Source organism: Aplidium turbinatum, chromosome 6, assembly GCF_918807975.1.
Source record: "Aplidium turbinatum chromosome 6, kaAplTurb1.1, whole genome shotgun sequence".
NCBI classification, from domain to species: Eukaryota; Metazoa; Chordata; class Ascidiacea; order Aplousobranchia; family Polyclinidae; genus Aplidium; species Aplidium turbinatum.
Window position 1 is genome coordinate 8,267,303 of NC_137477.1, and position 24,429 is coordinate 8,291,731.

The window sequence follows — 24,429 nt, forward strand, 5'->3', positions numbered from 1 at the left end:
CAATCTTGCCCTTGTTGTCACCGCTGCTTCACATCCACCACTTCCATTTATCCGATCACCCAGATAACAGAAGTCTGTCACTGTTTCGATGCCATGGCAGAACTCATCATCATGGCCTTCCACTTCATTCCTTCCTTTACTGCATTTCCCACAAACAAAACACTTCGCCAATCTTGTTGCGGTTCTCTTGACATTAGCACATCTTGCATGTACCCACTTTCCACATTCCTTGCATTGCATTGAATTTCTCATCACTTTCTTGCCACATATTCCACAGGGATCTACTTTGCTCTCAACAACTGTTCCTTCTGCTCCACTCACCATCACTTTTGTTTTTTCAAGATTCACCTTCATACCCTTGGTTTCAAAGGCTTCTTTCCATTTCTCAAACTTTCTCTCCATTCCCTCCATACTATTACTTGTCAAGACCAGGTCGTCTGCATATTGCAATCTCTGACTCAAACGTGTTCTTGCACTTTACGCGCAGACAGCAGGTGAGTGTTTCAATACATGTATTCATTCTAACAATACGTCTCTAAATAAAAGTAACATTACAGAATATTTTTCGAAAATACTGGACCGCAAGGTATTGGCAAAACATCACATGAGTCTAACCGCTCCAAGGCGACATCAAACGATTACAATAACGATTAGGGGTGAGAGCAGATGTGCTCAAATCTTTCATCATTGCTTAATCCGTTAAAACTCCCCAACGATAAATTTATCCCACTAGCTGTATTCAATTACAATTTGGGCGTTATTATGCGGTTTATCTTTCCTGCTTTAGTTAATTAACCCCATTGGCAGATCAAGTTTACCCCCAGAAATTAAATTTACACCCAGTTAAAAACACCGGGCTCGGCGACAAATGATTCTTGGGTAAAGAGAAACACAAAGTAATATAAAACAATATTTTTAGATCTGAATTACGTTTGCCGTATTTAGCCAAAAAATTGTTTCACATCATTGGGCTGTTTTTTGTACACATTTTACTGGTATTGCTTTGAAATGGTAAGGCATCATATTAAACACAAGTCAGGAACACTTTTGTCGACAAAAATAAAACTAAATTCCAGTATGAGACTTCCCACATAAACATGGCAATAAAATTATGTCTTTGATGAAAATGAATACAAAACCCTGAAATTTACATTTTTCTTCGTCATTAGAATTCGAAATTGACCAAAAGCTACAAATCCAAAACAACGAGTACAGCAGCAAGATTCACTTTCGTATGACTGGAAGTAACGCAAAAAACAGCAAATATGTATTTCATTTCTTATGAAAACAGTAAAACGGTTTGGTTTACAAATCAAATTTTAACGTAAGAGTTTAGATTCGTACAAAGTAAGAAGTAAGTTACAATACTTTTTTTGAGCTACAAAACACTTTATGCATTAAAGTAATCTTACAAAACACCAAACAAAATATTATCATGACGCAATACAACAAACAACACAACAACAATTTATTCACTTTTTCTCAGTGCGGTATCTGGGCCTGTTTGGATGAGCACAAAGTTGAGATTTGGACAGGAATGGCAGAAAGACAACGCGAAGCTCTTGTGATTTTCGACAGGTGTTCCATGGACAACTGGTCAAGCTACTAAATTTCTTGCAGAACACCAGTTTAAAATCACTGGTTTATACAACAAAGTAGCGTAGCTGATGACAACGTTTACCCATGGCAATGAAATATGAGGGATTATTCAATAAAAGAGTTGAAGAGTATTAGTAGCCTACAGATGTCAGTAGTTGTAACCAACAGCTATTAATCAAATGTTACATTTCTTTACTAGAAGCAGATTAAGTTTCCTGTTTGCAATCTTAAATCAATGTAAAAATGACGGATTTCGCGGTATGGGTTGGTAGGCTACTCGGCCTGTAATAAAATCTACAAAAAGAGGTTTCGGGTAAACCAAGATTGCAATCTGATCTTCGAATGACAGAACGTCCATATAATATTAAATTAAAATGTGTTTATTGTATAAAATGACAATTTTGAAGCGGAATGGGATATTGATACATTCAAGATGTCATCTCATCACGAGAGCTTTCAGATGACATGCTATTGCAAAAGTGATTTGAAAAATGACGAGAAAGTGAGTTTGGTTACAAAATTTACAGGGACCATATGGGGGCAGTAGTTATAGTCGTAAATCACACAAGAAATTTTCTAAAATTAATTAACAAACTATCTGGCGTAAAAATCTCTCAAACAGTGTATAGATAGATGCATAATTGAAAACATAACACAGCAAATGGAAGCTAGAAAACTCAGTGGAAAGAACAAAACAATTATCACACACTGTCAGTCTAACTCAAGGGCGCAAGTGCTTCTGCTGATTTCCATGCACTGTTAGAAAAGTAGAATTCTAATGATGTAACCCAGGGGTGTACAAACTTGCAGCACTGCTGGGCCAAATATAAATAACCAGCTTGGTTCGCAACTGTGACAAGAAATGACAGCAAATTACTTAAGTAGCCTGCGTTGGGAAAGTGCGGTAACATACCATCAGCACTGTCACAACAAGACTATATCCTTGAATGAAACAATCTTACTGGACTATCAAGTGTCAAGTGCCCGCACTTGCGTTCCTTGGAAATATCTATTGTTCACTTTATTACGACGAGTGTGCCAGTAAATGACCACGCAGCTACCTCACGCCTAGCTAGCCTAATTTCACACTGGTTCAACTTGTCGGGTTGCCAAACAAAAAATCACGTTTACTAAACGTTGCAAACTTGAGACATAAATGAAAGTCATCTAACGAGGCCCACACATCATTTAAAATCCGAACCTTTCCGCGGGCCACGGTTTGCACACCCCTGTTCTAACCAGATGTTTTTTGTTTATATTAGACCTAAGTGTGACACTAAATACTCTATTTAGATTTGAAATCAACAGTAGCATTACGCGCCCATAAGTTAAAGTTGTGCAATGATTACCTATTACAGTATTGGAATTAAACATTGAATGCACAAGATATATGCTGCATATAAAATTAAGGAATCACAACTTTTTTGATTGATTGCATAAAGAGATCAAGTGCTTCCAACATCAACAGTAAGAACTTTCTGAGTAAGTTATCAATGAAACACATCAAACGTGTTCTACAGTAATTAATACCAACAGTGAAAAAAATTTCGGAACGAAAATCACTTTACAACCTCTTTACAAAGTAAAATTATGTTTTTGAACCACTTTAAAACAAGTGTTAACACTCAAGGACACAAAACGACGAAATTTTTACTGCAAGCTAATTATATTTGGTGTGAATACGATCGATTTCATAAACTGTCCAAGATACCCTTGATTGTATATAACAAGTTGTAGAAATGTGGTCTACGATCTGGGTCTGCGTTCCAACTGGCCAGCATTACATCTTCATAATATCTGAAGGGGCAATTCTGTTGGTGCGGCAGCCTGTAGCCTAAAAAAGTGCAAAATCTAAATTTTTTTGCGTTTTTTAAAAGAAAACAAGAACTTATTTTGTTTCAATTGTGATCTAGCTTTGGTAATAATGATTTAACAAAAAAAAAAAAGAATGTTCTAAAATCGAATACTAATTGATTGGGTGGACGCTTACCAGAATTGACCCTGTCTCGAGCTTGTTGGTTGGTCATTCTTGGATAAGGCTGTTGTCCGAACGAGAATACTTCCCAGGAAAGTATTCCAAAACTCCATACGTCGCTAGCTGAGGTAAATTTGCCTGCAAGGAAAATTAACGAGACTTTGTTGTAAAATTCACTACAAAGTGATGTCCGATGTGCTTGGGTTATGAAGTTGGGGTGTTAAAACGAAAATGTATTAAAATACACTTTAAACTGCAAAAAAAAAGATAATATTTTCGCTTTGAAGCAAAGTTCACTGTTTTTGTTTCGTTTCGAAAAATTTAACTCGTTTCGTTGTGTATTTGCAAGAAATTAACAATTAGTGGGATTAGAAGAGGAATTCCTCAAGTCTCCAAACCGGAAAATAGGGAGCTCAAAACACGAAATCAGGACCTAGTTGGTTGAAACTTGTAAACTATTTTGAGATCAAGCTTGTCTCAATGGCACAAACCCATGCAAACCATGCAAGTAAGTAATAAAACTATCGCAACAATACAGATTGTGTGGCTTTCCATAGGTTATTTTTATCCACGATTTGTAAAAGTTAACAAAGGATAAGTTTCAAATAAAGACCCGCTATGCTGTAGTTGTTGCGTAACGGCGTTAAGCAAGAACCTTGTCAATTGTGCCTACCAAAATTCATGGCTTCAGGAGCGGTCCAACGCATGGGAATGGATTTCATGCTTCCACTGACAGTGTATATGCCGTCGTCTTCTTCACGGGACATTCCAAAGTCCGTTATCTTCACTACGGACTGGTCGGATACGAGACAATTTCTGGCAGCAACATCCCTGGTACAAGTGAGTTTTTATTTTCATTTGTTTTTCTTAGGGCTGTGGAGTCGGAAGGATTCAGAAAAATTTGGCAACCCTCTAAAATCTGGCAACACTGAAGCTGGAGTCGGTTAGTTACAAACTAAGGAGTCGGAGTCGTATATGTTTCGCCCGACTCCACAGCGCTGGTTTTTCCTACGACTCACCTCAGACAGCAATCTAGTCATTTTTTACATTGATTCAACGTCTGTAGACGTTGAAAAACGTCTGGTTTGCTGCCTGGGATGCCCATACAACATTCGCAACACCAACGTTGAAAAGATGTAATAAGATAGAAGATTTTGAGAAAGAAGCGGCCTGGAAGCATTAAAATACATCTTATAAAACTTTATTTTTTGCCCATGAAAAAACTATCTATGGCTTGTTAAAGGTTTTTCTAGTTGCAATAAGCCACTCAGCACATGAAATGTCTTTCGAGCAAGTTATCCCACCTGTGAATGCATTTCTTCTCTTCGAGATAGGCAAGCCCCGCACAGGCGTCCCTGCATAGTTTTACCAAATGCACCTGCTTCAGATACGGCTGTTGGGCTTTGACGTACTCCGCCAAATCGCCTCCTGAAAGTGACGTCAGTACTAATGAGAATCACCTCGATTTGAAGTAAAAGTCACAGCGGTTGCATGCAGACCTTGGAGTGACAACGTCGGTGTTTTTTCTCTTTAGTTTTGACGGACAAAAGGTGCCATGCAACCAAGAGCGACTTTGAAAGTTGTACCGACACAAGGAAAGTACCCAAACAGCAAATCAGTCGTTTTTTACATTGATTTAACGTCTACAGACTTTAAATTAACGTAAAAAAGCGCCTGACTTGTTGTTTAGGTATAAAAGTATTTGTCGTTTCAGGTCAAACTTACACTGAACTTGTTGTTATTGTTCTGTACAACCGAGCAAAAAGTTAGGCTACAACGATCAACTTCAGTGTCCCGGATGAAGTTATTAATTGAAAGCAGGGCAAAGACACAAAACGCAAACAAATAAATAGTCAAAGCATCTTGGCAGACAAACATACCCGACACGAGTTCCATTACTATGTAGATAGGATGTCTGTCTGTGCAAACGCCTATGAGCTTCACCACGTTAGGATGGTCGTAACCTTTCAGTATTCTGCAATGCAATTAGATGTCTACAGAACACAAAATGGAAGAAGTATCTCAGACAGCAAATTAGTAGCTTTTTTACAGTGATTTAATGTCTGCCGACGTTGAATCAATGTAAAAAAGCCTGATTTGTTGTCTGGGTAACGTATCTATCATATAAATCTCGTTGCAAACAACCTGCGTCTTTTGTTGTACAAATTAAATGGTTTCACTTGAGTCGGTTCGTTCATGTTTAACTGAGAAGCATTTCAATCTGAAATACATTTTTTAGTCAAGCTTATCCAATCTAGTATTTATTACTCAATATTCTGGTGTATTTGAATAAGCTGCTTGACTGAAACAATTTCATACGCCGAAATCGATAGCTAGACATACATGATTGAACTTACACGAGTGAGAATAAATTGACAAAGAATGCAAAATCGATTTTTCGAATTTAAAGGTAAGTGACATTGTTTTGTTGAGTTTAAACGTAAAGGATTAATCGAACAACGGTATGAACATGAAGTCTTTGCCTTACGTTTATGTGACGTGTAAGCGAGCACTGACAAAAAATACTTCGATAGATTTACTATGCTCAATGCATTGTGACTTCAAACACGCTACCTTGCTTCCATGAGGAATTTTTCTTTTGAACTGGCGTTCACCGTGTCCTTACACGTCTTGACTGCCACGTATTCATTGGTCTGACGTAGGATGCCCCTGTAGACGGTGCCGAAGTTTCCTGCGCCAAGCTGATCCACTATTTGGATGTCATCATGCATCAACTGCCACCTGTCCTGATGAGGAAAGACAAAGTCTCTGCGTGGTCGGTAATGTTGGATATGGTACTACCTAGACAGAAAATCAACCAATTTTTACATTAATTCAACGTCTGAGACTTGGAATCAATGTAAAAAACGGTTCATTTGCTGTCTGGGTATAAGTTGGCTTTTTGCGGTGATATGAGATGCGATTTTTTAGCCTAAAAAAGGCGTAACTATGTGAAATGACAATGAAGCGTGAAAGTCAGAAACAAAAATCAATGAACAAAAAGGTGTATTATTTATGCACGAGGAATGGTTGCTAGTGTTGTACTGCGGAGAAAGGGTAACAGATGATTTCTGTAGACCTAAAACGGTCCGATCGATAGAAAAAACTAAGAAGTCTTTGCAAAGTAAACAAAAAGGTAGAAAAACAATACATCCAAAAATCAATTATTAAATTCATTTCTTTAGGCCCTTATTCATACTTGTCTAAAATTTCTCTTTTCTATCCATTACCACAAACCTTAAATTGCTCGCAAACGTTAATTTGATGTTGTTAAAATAAAATGGAACAAACATTGAAGGTTTCTTTATTCTCGAATCCTTGTTTGCAATGATCGCCAAACAAACCTACCTTGCAAATAGGATTAATCAATATGCAATTGGTCCTCTTCGTAACTACAATGTTGTTTGAATAGTGGTAATTGACAAGATCAAATATACTTCCAAACGAATCCCCCTCAAATCGATAGTATCCCTGAAATTGCAAAGTCCAAGCGTATTAGTAGTTTGTATAAGCGAAATTACTTTGTTTACGGGATGCTACAGCAAAAATAAATAAGTGATAAGAGATTTTACCACGTCAGAGCCATTCGGAAGGCAAGAGATATTAAAAATCTTGCAACTTTTAGAAAGTTACGTATGGTGTTGCTGGAATCGCATACGACCTGTAATGAGCAGATAAAATCAGTGGTAGGATTGTCATTGTCTCTGCGAACCATTTGCTGGCAAGCGTTGGTATAGGCCAGGGGTGGCGAACCTTTTTATAGCATGGGTCACTAAAGACACCTCAATCTTAAAAGCTTATGTGTCATAATACCAATATCGGGTTAAACTGGCATGCTGTTAGTGGAAGAATCTGTTGTTCAAGTATAGTTCAACCCCAATCAACTTTTAATGCTATTGCATCTTGGCAATAGACAATCGATGGAATTGTACCGCGTGAAAAAGATCTTCACACCATTGCTTCTGTTCTTTCTGTACACACAAACATAATGAATAATGATGCACATTTCATTTTGAAGAATTCAACTCGAGACTGGGGAAACCCCTTTTGGTAAGATCCCATCCAACAAATCTATTCATTTTTACATTGTTTCAGTGTCTACAGACGTTGAACCAAAGGAGGCTGAGCGGGAAGTTTGCTTTCATGTTTCAAGCTTAAAATTTGCACTGTTCTGTCACTTAGGAATTAGATTAAATGACAGAAAAAAATATTGCAATAACAATGCACTCCACTTTCAGTAACATGCCTTCGCAGTAGCACGTGTGCGCAGGATGCACAGGCCGACCATATAAAGTTGTTCTATTAGGCCAACACAGAATATAAATGCATTGAAAGTCAACAAAACGGAAGCTCTAGTTATTGTAGAAACAAGACGTGCTGAACCCAATTGCCAAAAATCGAATAAAATGTTTCTAAACTCAAAAGAAGATTTGGACTTAACAGTATCTGTTGTTTGTATCTTGAAATGACGTATTTGGCCATCCCAGCGTGACGAAAGAACAATTTCACCGGGATTGTTGGTACTTTCCCGGAGTAGAAAGTCCCCGTTCGAAGGAAGCAGCCTGACTGCCTCTGGTCGGGGTATGGTGCCGTGAAACCAGGCTTGCTGCTTGTACGTCTTCGTACTGTCGAAAATTGGAGGTTCCTGCGGGGAAACAGTTCAACCTTGAGTGCTTGGAAGTAGTACAAAGTATACGTGAACCTTAGTAAACAGTGAGGCTGTTCAAAACAAAACTTCACTACAAATAGCCTCAATTTTGGTCGACTATTTATTTCTAAAGGCAAATTTAAGTTTTTCTCGCTTTTCAAAGGACCTTGCATGGCCATTGGCCAGGGTACAAATATTGATTCTAGAAAGAGTTCGCTTTTTTGTACCACAGACCGCCAAGGCACAATACAACAGGGTTGAGCACTACAAGAATTTATGCCACATATTTACAAACAGTTTTAACAGTCGAACGTTTTCGGCTTAACTTAAGCCCTCATCATTAATTTGAAAATATTTGTTAGAAATGCAATAAGAAATACATTTTTGCTCAACACTGTTGTGCCTCGCCTGTCTGTTGTAGTATACAAATGTTTAACACAGTTTTTAACCGAAAACACACGTTGCCACAACATGTTTAAGACGTGATGCACACTGCACAGCACAAGTGCACAAGACGTACTCAGCTAGCAAAATGTGTCCTTTTGACATTGATTTAACATACGCAGACGCTTAATCAACATCAAAGAGCTTATGTACCCGGCTGGATAACAATCACGCACCTTTACTTCTTCCGTCTTGTTCTTAGACACTCTCTGGATCTTTTTCTTTCCAAGATCAAGGAGCCTCCCAACCGCCGACTGCAAGGAATAACATACTTGAATTGCTCACTGCTTGCAATTTGCGCACGTTGGCAATGTTGGTAAAATTACAAATTTTGTGGCCTCTTTAGGAACCATTGGAAAATCGCAATGGGGTTTATAGCCTCTTGGTCATACCCAGTGTACCTACTGCACTGATGAAACCGGTTATAGGCAAATTGTTCGTAAAGCAATTGTTTGTAAGCAATTGTTCGTAAAACAATTCTTCGTAAACTGTTTTTTGTAAAAATGAAATCCGTAAAACAATTCTTCGTATACATCAAATTTTAACTGCACGCACGAAAAAGTGCATTAGGAAGAATTGTTTTACGAAGAATTAATTTTACGAATAATTGCTTACGAACAATTGCTTTATACGAACAATTGCTTACGAACAATTTGTCGGACACCGATGAAACCATATAGGCCGAAACGGCATAGCACTGTCTGCAGTTACATTATATATGTAATAAATAATACGTACAGAAAAACTAACATAAATAAGTTATGCGCTACCACAGGTTTCATGTTGGATCACAATCATCAGGCGCATAACGTATCCATGTTAGTTTTCTGATTATTTCAGTTCTGCTTGCTGCATTGAGCATTTTTTAGCAATTGCTACAATTTACCCTTGGAATGTAATAATATAACAACAAAAAATTAATATCATACGATAAGAGTTGAGAAACACAAATAATTTTTGCAAACCAAGACTTGAAACTTTAAATTGTTGAAAAAAGACTTTCAAATAAAGGCTTTTGGACATGCTGTGTTTAATGACATCAGCTATAATGGCATACACAAGGAAAGCAACAACACAGGAAATGTATGTGGGTCGCCTACTTTCTGTGTTATTAAATCATCATCAACAGTATCATAGCCGATGCGGCCTTTGATGAACTAGATGCTCAGTTCGTAAATTTTTTCCAGTGTTCCCTTTGTCGCGCAGTGTCCCAAAGTGTTCTTGGTTGGCTGATTGATGTATTGAAATTGGATATAAATGTTGTTCTTTAAATAAGTAAATGTTATTCTATTAAATAAGTAATACAAAAAATAGAGATACAAAACAGCAGGTGTGCTGCTTATTTCCATGGTTACTACTTTGCATTCTTCGTTTCTCTTGGAAGCTTAGTTTAAAGTTTAAACAACTAACATCTAAACTGAAAAAAAACTTATACTTTTTCTTGGTTGGAGCTGGAAACGCTTGATACGGAGGAAAAAGACATGGAATCCAACTCTCGAAGATCAAGTCCAGATGGAGGGTCTTTGTCTCCAAGCTCCTGGAGGGACTGACTCAAAAGATACTTGAGCTGCTGCTGTCGGAGCTGGAGATGTTCCTGCTCAGTGAGCTCTAACTTGGTGTTCATAAAGTCTTGCTGCTTCGACATCAACCTGGAAAAAGAGAAACAGGAGTTAAGGAGGGTCTTACAGTGATGAGGAGCAAAAGAGCTATTTTCCAGACAGTTTATTAAGTCGTGATTCTATTTGATTAAACATTGACTAACAAAGCAACCTTTGTGGACAAATTCCAGTACATAATTGAGTGTGTTTGCTGTTACAAAATCTGCACCATAGTTAAGAACCATGGCGACCAATATACTGTAAAGGCAGATCGTTATGTTATGATGAATCTTAAAATGTACCATACACAGGAGTTAAGTTATACTCCCTTTATGTATTAAAAATCCGCTACTCAGCATTACAATTAACGCGGGAAAAAACTTGAACTACTGTTACAGACATACAGCAATAACATAACTAGGTTCATGCAAATCTCCACTAAAACCACAAAAAGAAAAAGTAAAAAATAAATAATCACCCCAGTTTTCCGGCTGAAAAGTATCTCCTGTGTTCATGCAAACAGACAAAAAGTAATACTGAAGGACAAACAAACATTGTTATAACGACATGCTCATGCAAGACATCCTAGCCAGCAAATCAATCTTTTTTACAGTCCTTTTAACATTGATTCAACGTCTGCAAACGTTGAATCTCTGCAAAAATGGACCGATTTTTTTTGTTTGGTAAAGAGCTGATTTGATGGCTGGGGTACTGCGTAAAACTACGTAAAACAATGGAATAACTGATTTCTTCGGTGGTTTGTTTTTAACAAGCACAACAGCCATAGGAGATCATCGCATTGTTGTTTGACATCCGGACAGCAAAATCCGTCATTTCTACATTGATTCAACGTCTGCAGACGTGTTTTTCCATCACATATACGTAAACTTTTAAACAAGACAATTAAACAAAAAAGTACAAACAGAACATGCAACAAAATGTGATCCCGGCTAGCAAGATCTGTCCTTTACATATAGATTCAACATCTGCAAACGTTGAATCTATATAAAAACAGACTGATTGCTGAGTGGGCGGGACGTGTAAGTGAATTCAAGCAATGTTGCTAGTTTTTTTTCAAACTTTAAAGCATAATACTGACAAACAACCCAAACACACGGATGAGTTAACAAAAACAGGTAGTGACGTTTAAAGTTGACTGGTGTTTGTGAGCAAACGAGGAAACGCTTGGTTTCGGTTAGATCGTTCAGTTGAAGTTGAAATGACTTGAGTCTATTTTTGTCAAAAACTTTTGTCTTGTTTGTCACGTCCCAGCCAGCTGTTCAGTCTTTTTTTTACATTTAATTCAGAAGTGTGCAGAGTTGAATCAATGTAAAAAAGACTGATTTGCTGACTGAGATGTGCAGCGTCGCGAAACCGAAACATAATCACGTGAAGTGATATTTTCCTCAGCAAATATTCCCTTTCTGAGGAGCATTGAAACAACCAAGCAAAGCCACGAAGTATGGAAAGATAAAACTCACGACAGTTGTCCAATATTCTTTGTGAACTGTCGGATTTCTTCGTCCAGTTCGTTCAATCGTTGATTGTGGCCGTCGATCTGAGCTTGAATAACTTGCAGGTCATCTTGGTAACCATGCAGACTGCAATGCATTTGCGACAATAGTAAAGTAGCATTGATACCTAGACAGCAAATCCATCATTTTACATTGATTCAACGTACGCAGACATTGATACAAATGCACAAATGACGGATTTTGCTGTCTTGTCTGGGTAGGCAACATGAAATTTCTATCGGGGTGGAATAAAAAAAGGCATACTTTAGACTAGAGAACACCACAGAACTTAAAAAAAAAAACACTTATTGTCTGTTGCCTCAAGCTCAAGTTGCTCTGGAGGCCAAATGAAAATCTTTAATCTGCGCAAGGGCTGCACTGCCACAAAAAATAAAAAGCGTTGTCATAAAACATAAAAAGCTAATAAGGAACAGACACATCAAACAAAAGTACATGAGAAAAATGTATCGAATCGGCGTTGCAGTCACTAACAACAAGTCCTTGATATAAGGTTTGAATTCATCAGAAGACATCAATCGAAACGATGTTTCGAAATGTTCATCAGCAAGGTATGATATTTGTAGCCGATGGTAGTTCACAGATTTGTTAACCTTTAATGAATGAAAAAAAGTTGACAAATTTGCTTTAAAACGCTGCAGAAATTCTTGCAGTGAGTAGTGTCGGTACCTATCTGGTAACTATATGAGATCTGGTACATATATTTAATAATATTAGAAACCTTTCCAGTGAAAGAAAAGTCTACATTTTTGCATGATTTTTTTGCAACATTGTTTATTGCTACAGCAACTGGAGTTGCAACAGATTAAAGTTGAGATTAAAAGATTCTAAGAGATCATCTAAAAAGACCTTCACTGAATACTAGAGGCAACTTCCACAGCAGACGGTGATCTTGAATGAAGACTTGCCACATCAAGGCGTAACCGTTTGCTCACTGGTATTGGACGCTATGGTGCAGACATGCTGCGCTGGGGCTTGGCAGAGAGCGCTGCTTGTGAGTGTAGTGAAATGCAGACGGCATGGAAGGCCTAGTTTCTATCGATGACGACACCAGGCAGTGGCTAACCAACGGATGCCCTCACATATAGCGACAACACGAGAGAAGAAAGTTGAGATTGTAATGCCTCAAAATGGGCAAAGCGCATAATATTCAATCAAGTTTCCTGAGGACTAGTTGAGAAATGTACCAAATGGCCCCGTCCGACCTGTTTTTTGTTTATTCCCACCAGCTGCTAACTCTGGGATGTTGGCTGCAGACGCGCTCATTGAACTTCTAGAGCGAAGTCAAAACATGCAGAAACCAGCCAGAACCAGCAGAAACCGGAGTATATTGTTGCTAGATTAATTATTTCTCGCACTGAATCAAAAGGAAACAGAAATTTGAACATCTGTGATTAGCGTAGAAACATTGCAAAACATGAAGCATTGAAAGGAATAGCTTATTTTATATTCAAACATTCAAAGTGCGTTGGAACCTTCTTTTCACGGCCGCGTGTGTTCGAGACCTTTTCTCTACATTCGACAACGGATGACCAAACAGACGTTTTTGTTTCAAAGCAACTCAGCTAGTGAAAACCGTATTTTTACATTGATTCAACGTGCGAAGGACGATTTTTTCCAGCTGGGAATGGCTCAACGTTGAAACACAATTTCCATTTAACGAGCACTGTAATATTGGAAACGTGCCTGTAACAAGTAAGCTTTTAATTTTTGTGAGAACTTGCCCTTTAAGTTGGTATCTTGTGTTAGCATTTTTTGCTTCACGCGTTTTCCATGACGTCTTAATTGGCCGCTGTTAAATGCGCTTTCTTGGTAGCATCGCGGCATTCCAACTCGAGTTGAAATAATAAGTTCAATCGTTTCAGTGCCGCAGCTATGTGGACGTTTACATGTACATGTACATGTTGAGATTCAAATAAAGCTATCTGTTTGCGTTGACAGTTAGACGTCAAGGATTTCGTGTAACAGTACAAGCACAACTGAACACATATCTGTAGGAAAGCTTCATTTAAGATTGTAATGAGCCAATTAAAATGAAACAGCACTTCACAATCGACAGTTCTGCTGCACAACGGCAACACTAAAAAACGTTGTAAATTTCAAACTGAAACACATTTAACGTTTTAAGCTTTCGGTATTTTGGTCTGAATGTTGAGAATCTATTTCAGGCAAAAGACAGCAGAAATTTTAGTAAAATTCATTACAGGGGGGGTCTTCGCTTTTATGCGCTAAATGTGACAACAGACAAACAAACCAAGACTTCTATGAAACTGTAAACATTTCTTTAAGTTGAATCACAAATTAGTCAAGTCATATACTTACAGATGCTCAATGCCCTGTAGACTGAGAGTGTTGAGAAGGATATTTCCGCGAGGCAAGGTAGAACCGTCTCTGGTAAGAGGCTCAAACGCAATTGGAGCCTCTGCTTCTAAGTGTGTTCTGAAACCGTTGCATGAGTCACTGAATTCACATTACACTACAGTCAAAACTGAAATAGGGGTTAACTAAAGTGCAACCGTTCTGGCTTTTGACAAAAGCAACTTTGTTGTTGACAGTTTCAAATATTATTAAACTGTCAGTGCTTGGTGTGGCAAAAAGAAAATACTATTTAGGTAGAGGGGTTACTTTTTTTAACCATAAACAGACATAACAACACAGAATTTATGATTATATCAACAGAAACCAAATAGCAAAGGTTTTCGGCCTTGCATCTAGCCCTTATCAAGCCTTTAAAGTTCTTCGTTTTTATAATGTTAAAAGCTGTGTTGTTGCTCACTTATGGGATACACAACTTTATGCCGCACTCCTAATGACGCGATACCTAGGTCGCAAAGCCCGAATGCCGCAAGACTGATATGTTGATCTATTGTTAAAAAGAATATTATGGTTTTGATACAGAAAGCAACAACGATTTTCTCCTCACCTGTGACAATCCGTGAAACTGCTGTACTCGGTTGCAGAATCAACTGCATTCACTTTCCCCTCTGCTTCCTTGTGGCGGGCTACGAATTCTTCTCGGCATGGAGAGGTGTGCTGGAGGTACTCAAAAGCGATGGCTTTCCTGCAAGAGTACTCGGATTAAACTTGTGTTACAAGCTCCCCAGACAGCAAATCAATCATCTTTTCCATTGATTCAACGTATGTAGACTAACGTCTCAGAATCAATGTAAAAAACGACTGATTTGCTGTCTAGACTCGAAGTCGTTTTTGGACACCGGCTCATCCCATCATGAACAAGTTATCTGTTAGCTGTTAGGTTATCTGTTATCAAGTTATCTGTTGTAATTAATATGAATATGACAGATTTTGCTGGCTTGGTAAGCAAGCAAGGTTAGGAACTCACCAAATCGGACTCACCGAATAGTAGCAGACCCTTAACATATACACTACATAGTACATATACAGTATAATACATCTATCTATCCTTGACTTTATTCTTGAATTTTCAATGGCAAATGGCTGTTTGACTGTTTGTTTATCCTTCGATATTAACCAGTTTTTGGAAACTTGCTTGCTTAACAAGCCAGCAAAATCCGTCATATTCATATTAATTACAACGGGTCTGCTACTATTCGGTGAGTCTGATTCGGCGAGTTTCTAACCTCTAACCCTAAAACGGCAATGATAATTAAGCTACGGTACCCGATAATTAAAAAAAAAAAAAATTTGAAAAAATCACCGAATAGGGATCGGACTCACCGAAACGGGCCATTCCGATATATTAATGTACTTTAGTATGACACATCGACTATTGTAGTGAGTAGCATCATTTTCGTTCCGGACGCGTTAATGGGGAAAAATAAAATGAATGAATGATGCCTGATGCGTTATCAGAATTCGAGAGAGATGACCATTTTTAATCGGGCAAAACAACGTAGACACAAGACAGCAAATGTAATCGAAAATTTGTAACACGAAATATCTCTCAATGGATTAATTATTAGTAATGAAATTTGCCAAGTTAATTATTGTTAATGTGGATTCTTTTAGAAGAGGCAGTTAGGGTCTAAGGGAACCCAAGGCAATGACTAATCACCTATACGAGAAAGACAAGAAGATATGATAAGGTTGTAACCAAGGCTCAACAGGCAGTTGTATGCCGGAAGAGCCTCTTGTGCACTGAACGTATTCAACTAAATCACCACGTGTTGTGTATTTTCATCCGATTAGCTGCTTTAAACACTGACAAATCCCCGCAGTGGGGACAAACGCCTCATCTCATCAACTAAAGATAGAAAACAACGTATGGTGATGTAGCTTTACACTAACTAACGCGTAACCAAAGAGCAGAGTGAAGCAGTTAACCTAGAACGTTCCAATCATATCCAGGAACCAGGGAATATCAAAGTAATGGTAATGAAGAAATTTTAACTGTTTTATCTGATGACTCACAAAGAATCGACGTATTGCATCTCCATGTAGTGCAGACCGTTCAGAAGCTCTGGGAGGATGGTTTGTCTGTAAGGAAAACAAAAAACGCGGGTTATCATTCGAAAATGAAGAAAAGTTTGTATTGTATGCAGAATAACAACCTATGGCGTACACGAAGGCAAAGCTTACTGCAAAATTGTCACGGTTGAAAAAAAGATATGGTTTCAAAAACTTAGATGAAGGTCATGTAAAAACAAAATCATTTCATCAGAGCATGTAAAGTTACACACATTCAAAGTAATTTCAAAGCATGCGAAAACCATTGGGGTCAAGTGAAAGATAGGACTTCAATAACCAGTATATGCAGAAAATCGTACTAGAAATGATATTTTCTTTTGTGTATCAAATCAAATTATTCCAAGAACAAATTAAAGCACACGCCAACAAAGTGCTCAATGCAGCTAGGAGAGCTAACACAATTACAAAAAAACTAAACTGTGCTAAGTCATGCACTACCTATAGTACCTAAGGTTTCATGCTAGGTGGTCTGGCAATCATCAGACGCGACACTTATTCAAATAGTGAAATAAAATTGCTTATTTTAGACATGTTTTGAATGCACCATATTTATGTTTTTCTTATACAAGTTGACCATCTTAAACGTCCAACTATGATTATATGAATGGCAATCGAGAAAATTAATTTAAGATCATCAAACAACCACGAGAAAACAAAGTTGGGCTCTGTTTAAGACTATTTGATGTTAACCACGTACCGGTAATGCTGCTGGTGCATTTGTGCTTCCTCTACTTGCAAAACGTAGTCATTGTGATAGTTGTGTAGTTTCATGGTTGTTTTTCGGTATTTTTCTTGCGCTTTTTCAACCACACTCAGTTTGTTTGCTGAAAATAAATTACGAAAATTAAGATGGCGAAGGTAAGAGTCTTGATGAAGCCAATCGTGCTGGTGACAAAACGATTCATGCCGCTCGCAAAGGCAAATATTTCGAACCTCTTTTAAATACTGGTATAAAATTAAAAGATGAAAAGTTATATTCAGGGCCGAAGTACGTCTCTTACTCACAGGTCTTTGCCAGAGCAGTTTCATAATGTTGGTGAGCATTCACTGCGTCGTTTTCACTTTTCACATACACGTTGTGTTTGCGGTCTAATTCTGCATGTATGACCTGAAAACATTGGTAAAGGTTAGGGCTGTTTGGTTCCATACGTTCTATGTTAAATGTGAAAAGCTTTGAGGATTTTCGCGTTTTTTTTTGACATACATCATAAATGAGGTGTTGATTTCCTATGTTCTATTTCAGAATAGACCAAAACGCTGAACAGGTTTTGGTTTTTGATGAGTGTAGTCAGAAGGAAGCAAATTTACCTCGAACCATTATGTTCAAACAAGAGGTGATCATGTGACAAGTCAACAAACGTCAGCTGCCTACATGCTTTGCAGGAAAGGAAACAAAGTTTGCTTCAAGAAAGAAAGCACACAGCGAAACAAAGCACATTTCCACGTTGGAGTGACTCATGAAACAGGTTATCTCCAGCCAACGAATATAATAGCCTTTGCCTGATTAATTTATGACGTAAAGTCATGGTAATAGAAGAGTCATTGGACAGAAAATAACGGCTTTGGAAAGTTCTGCCTTAAGTATGAAATCGGTTAAGCAATTAAGCATCAGTTTAACTTCACTAAAATCCAATGTTTGAAAACTGTTATTCGTTCAAATAATTCGCTAGATGAACAACAATCAAAAACCACAAGCAGGTTACACAAACGTAATTTCACTTTAACAAGTAAGTATGGTTGAGTCAGCTTAACTGAAAGCACAGCCATATATGTATTGCTCAATTGCTAGGCTGCATTCGCAACAACGGCTTGCATAACATGCTCATTCAAACCTTAACAAATTCATTGTCAATTCTTTCACGATTTTCGGCATAGGTTTTCTTAATTGCTGCTTTGTCTTTTATGAGACAGGATAGTTTGTCATGAGTTGAGGATTGAAGAAATTCAGTACTCCGCTTCAAGGTTTGTCCCATTTGAGATGTTTCGTGTATTATCTCTCTCCAAGCCTACAGAGAAAAAAATTGTAAAGTAACACTCGACAAACGATTGCAATATGTGCAAGACAATTCAAGAATTCCTATGGTTCTTTCACGTTCCTTCGCTGGTCTAACAAAAACCAAGCACATGGCAGTACACAATTTTATGACCGGGTCCAAATGAGGCGAGACCCAAATGACACGGGTCTGATGTTTAGGTTGCGCTATTTTGTATTGCTCAAGGCATTTTTGAATGACATGAGTCACTGTTCAGTAGTCGGTGTCATGATATTGTCAAAGTTTGCAGTTAGTCGCTTACACCTTTTCTTGGATACCTGCATTGTTATGGTACATATATATTATTTCAAAACGCCTTTCACTGTTCAGCCTACTGTTTATTGAACAACACACAAAAGAAAAAGTTATCAAAGCATACATAATTCCACGGAATGGCCCGTTTCGGCGAGTCCAATTCGGCTAGTCCGATTTGACGAGTGCCCTATTGGGTGAGAGCCCTTTACGGCGAGTTCCCTATTCGGCGATTTTTTGAATTTTTAAAAAAATGATCGGGTATCATAACCTAATTATCATTGCCGTTTTAGGGTTAGGGTTAAAGGCTAGGGGTAAGGTGTTAGGGTTGGGGTTAAGGTTAAAGGTTGGGGTCGCCGAATAGGGCACTCGCCGAATCGGACTAGCCGAATTGGACTCGCCGAATAGTAGCAGACCTTAATTCCATGTCCAAATTTTTAAGGTTCCATTAAAAATTGTATGAAATTCCTAATAAAAACTCCACCATTGTTTGGGAAGGTTGTCAATCTTTCCCAAGGGAACAATTTACAAGTACTTGAATGCACTTGTCTGCTCCAAACACAAATGAATATGATACCACTGCGCAGATATAACATAAGCATTTGTTAATATGTCCATTGTCCAACACTTTTTGGGGTTGTAACACACAATTCACAGGCTGTATAGGCCTAGTTAAGACTCACTGCATAGAGAGGACTATCATATGCAGGCGCATCTATTTTTGAACTTTGTAGGGCAATTTGAGAAAGACATTGTGAATATTCCTTGTCTGCTTTGATACGAGATGCCACCATTTTTCTCATCACCTTTAAATAAATTTATTTCATATATAAGTGATGACAATATACTAAGGTATCATTTTCAACTCCACATGTGCAAGTGTTATACTTTCATGCTAATTGTACTTATAAATGATTGCATAGCCAAGCATAACACCACACTTAACAGTGAAACACTACATTGCAATATGCAATAAAACCTTTTTTTCTATTGAACTCTAGTTTATGGTTTTTTAGTGCTTTTTTGCCATTCAGTGTATTGATATAAATAAAACATAAGCAGAAAATATAAAGACTTAAAGAAGCTACATATATGCAACGTGTGGTTACATTTTCAGTTATTAAGTCATCAGCAACTTGTACTATAGGCCTCTAAGCTCCCGGTGGCCATAACCGCCGAAACTATCACGTCAGCAAGCCAAGCCATGTTTGGTGTCCGGCTTCCGCAAGTCAACATTCTCCACTCTGTTGGTATTTGCATTTTTTTCTCTACTTGTGTTTGAAAATGAAACTTTTTCCTCTTCACTCACATTAGCAACCGTTTTCACAAACAAGTCAAAGTTCACACATGCCGACGAGATATATTGCTGATAACATTTTCACAATAAGTTAGAGTGTCAATCTATAAAAACTTAAAAATTAGGTCTACACTACTTGGGTACAAAGAAGCAGTATATTAATTAAGGTATGAACTGCAAATATTCGTCAGGGCCTTGTTTATGTTGTTTTTAAACAAGTGAATGCAAAAACACGATATTAATTAAAGCATTTTTAAGAACAGGATATTAATTTTAAATGCATTTTTAAAAACTTAAATTTTTGACGGATTTTTTTATTTTGGCTCTGGCTGCTGGGAGTCAGAAATTGACCACCAGCTCTGGTAGGTCATGCTTGGTCGCCAGAAAAATGAATGAGCTCAGAGGCCTGTATCATATATAACAGCAAGATTAAACGCAAGCTTGTGAACAGTTTGTTTTGAAACAGAACAATTCTAAAATAAGCAACGTTCAAAAGACAAAAATATTTTCTATTTTGTGGTACCTACCTCTAGCAATTTTATCTCATAATCTTGTAATTTTAAGATGGCATCATGAGACGGCTTTCCCAATAAACTTTTACCAAACTCTGAATTCATAGTGCAACTAAACAAGGTGACTTAACCAAACTAAACCATTGCTACAAAATGACTGCTGAAAAAGAATGTACATATTTTAGATTTAGAACATCCAGCCACAATAAATCAATATTGCAGGCTAACAAAGAATCATCGGATAGTTGCAAATACCGAGTAAAAACTGATCTATCTTTGAAAGGGCAATGCTTGCAAACGACAGTTATTTATAGTAGTCACCAACAGCGGCGGCTCGTGCCATGGGGCTGCAGCCCCACCTGAAAGAAAGAGAAGAGGGGAAATATGTTTTCCTCTGTGTTTGTCCAACCCGGTTACTTTTTTCACTTAAACGTACTAATGTACAAGCACCTTGCCACTTCCCTGAATTGGCTGCAGTCGTATCAATCACCATACCACCAATGGCATCTTTCACTCTCCAGTCTTCCACCAATTTTATTACGGCCTGTTCCTGAGATGATCCGGTGCCGTCTGGTATCTCAGGCTTTCCCAGCAGCTGCTTCATTTCTGCATTACCTTCATCATCAAAACTAACGCCAGACATACACAGCACCGCTCTGATGAAACATTTCCTCTCATTTTCAGAATCTTACCGTCCCAGTGAATTATTGCCAAATCAGGGGCCTGGAACTGATCTCTAATATTTTGGGAGTGAGAGGACCTAGTCTTATTAGCCAGTCTAGAGCTGTTGTGACTGAGATATTAGTCTTCGACTTGTATGCCGGACGCTTGAGCCACAGCAACCACGAACATGTTCTTTGCCAATAGCTCAATCCAAGTCGATCAGATGTTGAGGCTGTAGAGTGTAGACGACATAATATTCATTTTCTTTCTCTTCCTCTCAGGAGTCTTCCAGATGTTACTTTCTGTTTCTTCATATGTACTTAATTCCAACTTCACTGTTTTCAGATTGTCAGCAACATCTTCTTTCTGTTTCCTTTCACTAGCTGCGTCGTGTCGTTTTTCTCTAGCTAAGTCTCGTCTCTTCTGCAGAGCATCTCTGCCAATTACGTAACCTACTTGATCTCGCTAGAGCTGATTTTTCAGATGTTCCAGATCTGTCTCCCAGTCAATGATACCAGAATTGTTAGGCTACGCATTTTTGTGGCCGTTCAGTTTAGTTTGTTTTTAGTTCTGATCATCACAACGAAAAAACAATATATGACAAACATACCGTAGCGAAGTAAGGTAGAAGCGACAAAACGCGCCCGTTATAGGCTTGCGTGCATGATACCAAAGCAGGACGATCAGTTCAAAATATGGCACGGTCGTAACACCTTTAATAAAATTTTTATAAATTGAAAACAACAAGAAAAAAAAGGCTAGCGAGTTTTTTTCTTTAACAATTAATATGAGTAAAAAAAAATTCTAAATGCATAAATTTTTTAGGTGTTATGACCGTGCCATATTTTAAACTGATTGTCCAGCTTTGCTATCATGCACGCTTTTACGTCCGCGTTTTGTCGCTTCTACTTTTTCTAGACCTCTGCTAAGTTTGTGATATACTGTTTTTTCGTTGTGATGGTCAGAACTTAAAACAAACTGAACTGCCACAAAAATGCGTAGCCTAATGATTGAGTCACTTCGGGTTCAAATTTAGTTTAAAAAAAGAAATACCTCTTGGTGGTATCAAACTCATATCCTTGGGAGTACAATCCAGACAAAGATCGCACGTGCCACGGATTCACTTGGCAAAAGCGGTTGAATTTAGAAGTTATATATGCACCTTTTTTTCATTTGTTTTTTCGAGAAAGAAGAAAAAATACACACCAGCGTGCATGCGCAGTAAAAGTGACGTAAAGATTAAAAAAAAGGCATGGAACGGCTGTATTTACGGCGCCGTAACTGTAGCCACTTTCTAAAAGAAAAGGAACGCTTCCGGGTAGTATCGAACTCATTCTCTCTGAAATAGCAACCGGAGAAATATCATACGCGCCATGAAACGAGTTGAACAAAGTTGTCGAATTTAGAACTTATATAGACGCTTCTCGTCTTTTGCTTTGAAAGAGAAAAAGTGCCTTATATAGTGACGTCATGACCGGTTAAATACCGGTAGTGTTTCAGATTTAAAGCCCGGCGCCGGACAAATAGCCACTGCCAGAAAAAAATTCAACAGAGCCGAAGTCGCTGATTGAAGTTGCCGCAAACACTTCAAAATTTATCTTGATCTTTTCAGGAGATGAAATAGGTTACAGGCCTCGAATTTCTATTTTGTTGACTGCGGACAAACGTGTCCGGTCTGAGTAGCTATCTCGGCAAACAAATTAAGTCTCACGGTGGACACACCAGTTTTAACGTCGATCGTCATGCTTAATTACTTTATCTTGAACTACATCTATTGTTTAGAAGACTTTTTAAAATTTCAGCAAAGTCACTCTGAAAGGCTTTCATCAGACCAACGATCTGTGCTTGAAGAGTCGAACGTTTTACTAAGCTTTTTTTCTTTAGGTTTGTTTTTGCGTGTCATGTGAGAGAAAAAGATGAAGAGCAAGTAGGTTCATCGTATTCATTCTCACTTATAGAATATTCTCTGGGCCTTTTCTTTCTTACTGTAATACCAAAACTTAGCCTACTCCTACTCGTATACGCTATAATCTAATTTTGTAACCAAATTTGCCTTATCAACATTAGGCTACTCAGAGATCAAAGCCAGACATTGTGACGTAAAACTTGAACTAAGTTGCGCGTTACTAGTGTAGAAGTAGGTACCAGTACTCTTATTCATTCTTAGCGAAGAATTTACATTTGTTACGCTGATTCAATGTTATCAATCTTTGAAGCAATATAAAAATCCAAAGCTTTTCTGCTTAAATGAAATCTAAAGGATACAGCATTAACATTTTCTGGATGCACTAGAAATTATATTCTTGCAACAACTGATCGTGCTATGCAATGACGTCAGGGTTAGAAATGTTTAAGCCAAGGATTTTGTCCCCAGAATACGTCGTACCCCGATTTCAGGGGACGAAATAGGTTGCATCCGATGAAAACATATATATAACTTCTAAATCAAATATAGTTATTACTATCTGAAGCCTTTACAAATTGTTTCACTTTTTTAAATAATTTTGAAAAAATATATATATAGGCTATTTATTTATATATTATATTTATTATATATTTATAGTGAAACAATTTGTAAAGGCTTCAGATAGTAATAACTATATTTGATTTAAATCGCTCTGCTTTGCCTTTTTGCTTGGCATTGAGCACTTTTTGTAGTATATTATATATTAATAGTTTTCATTGTTTTTTTATATAACTTCTAAATACAAGAGTTTTTCGAAACTAAATCGGTGGCTTAACCAGGGGCGCCGGAAGCGGGGGGGGCGAATGCCCCCCCTGCCCTCAATTTTTCTGCAGATGGGGGGGCAGGGGGGGCAATGGTGCCGTTTTAAAGTCATGTAAGCTACTGCACATTCTGCAATATAACAATTTCTGCTTTTCGCCTTAAAATTCGTTGTTTTTTCGGCAGCCATCGTGGCCTACCGGGAGCTCCTTTTCGCCGGCCAAATCTGCATGCTTGGAGGCCAAAATACAAAATAACGATAGCACAAGTAAATAGAATTAAACTTGCAACAATGCTAAAATCATCACTTAGCGTTGTTGAAGTCTGGGCCTGGGCGACGTCCTACAATAGAATCGTTGCACCACGCAATAACTGCTTCATCGGGATTGTAATCCAGTACTGCGGGACCATCTAACGACACTCGCACGAGTGTCTCCAATGTGACTGATTTTAAAGAAGTTTGCCACTCATCTAGAATTCTTTTTAGCAACGAGAAGCAACGTTCGACATGTGTTGACGATGACGGCAAGGTAATAAAATAAGTATTTCAATGATGTGAAGGACATTACTAAAAGAAGCAGAATTTTTGCAAAATAGGATGATAAAATGTTTTCCCCTCGGATGTCAACTAACCTAGTTTTCCTTTTTAACAACGATTCAATGTCCGACAACATCGATTCGACATAAAAACGACAATATTGC

General features: G+C 37.9%; 1 protein-coding gene across 1 annotated transcript; it reads right to left on the reverse strand.

Moving 5' to 3' along the window:
* Positions 1-495: 495 nt before the first annotated feature.
* On the reverse strand, positions 496-20,460 carry LOC145771754 (tyrosine-protein kinase Fer-like). The gene is made up of 19 exons (XM_082583487.1): positions 20,355-20,460; positions 19,214-19,336; positions 18,078-18,251; positions 17,251-17,353; positions 16,943-17,069; positions 16,189-16,254; positions 14,720-14,857; positions 14,119-14,235; positions 11,746-11,865; positions 10,102-10,315; positions 8,843-8,920; positions 8,016-8,219; positions 6,923-7,045; positions 6,149-6,321; positions 5,455-5,549; positions 4,879-5,002; positions 4,248-4,405; positions 3,590-3,712; positions 496-3,433 (listed from the first exon to the last, which is right to left on the reverse strand). The coding sequence occupies exons 1-19, from the start codon at positions 20,442-20,444 to the stop codon at positions 3,291-3,293; spliced, it is 2,493 nt and encodes an 830-aa protein (XP_082439613.1). The 5' UTR covers positions 20,445-20,460; the 3' UTR covers positions 496-3,290.
* Between the last annotated feature and the right edge of the window lie 3,969 nt (positions 20,461-24,429).

Excerpts from the sequence above, each read along its gene's own strand:
- LOC145771754 (XM_082583487.1), bottom strand. The coding sequence starts at position 20,444 with ATGAATTCAGAGTTTGGTAAAAGTTTATTGGGAAAGCCGTCTCATGAT. Across the intron at positions 7,046-8,015 it reads AGATACAAACAACAGATACT|GGATACTATCGATTTGAGGG; the intron begins GTTAAGTCCAAA and ends TTGCAATTTCAG. Across the intron at positions 3,434-3,589 it reads TCGAGACAGGGTCAATTCTG|GCTACAGGCTGCCGCACCAA; the intron begins GTAAGCGTCCAC and ends GCACTTTTTTAG.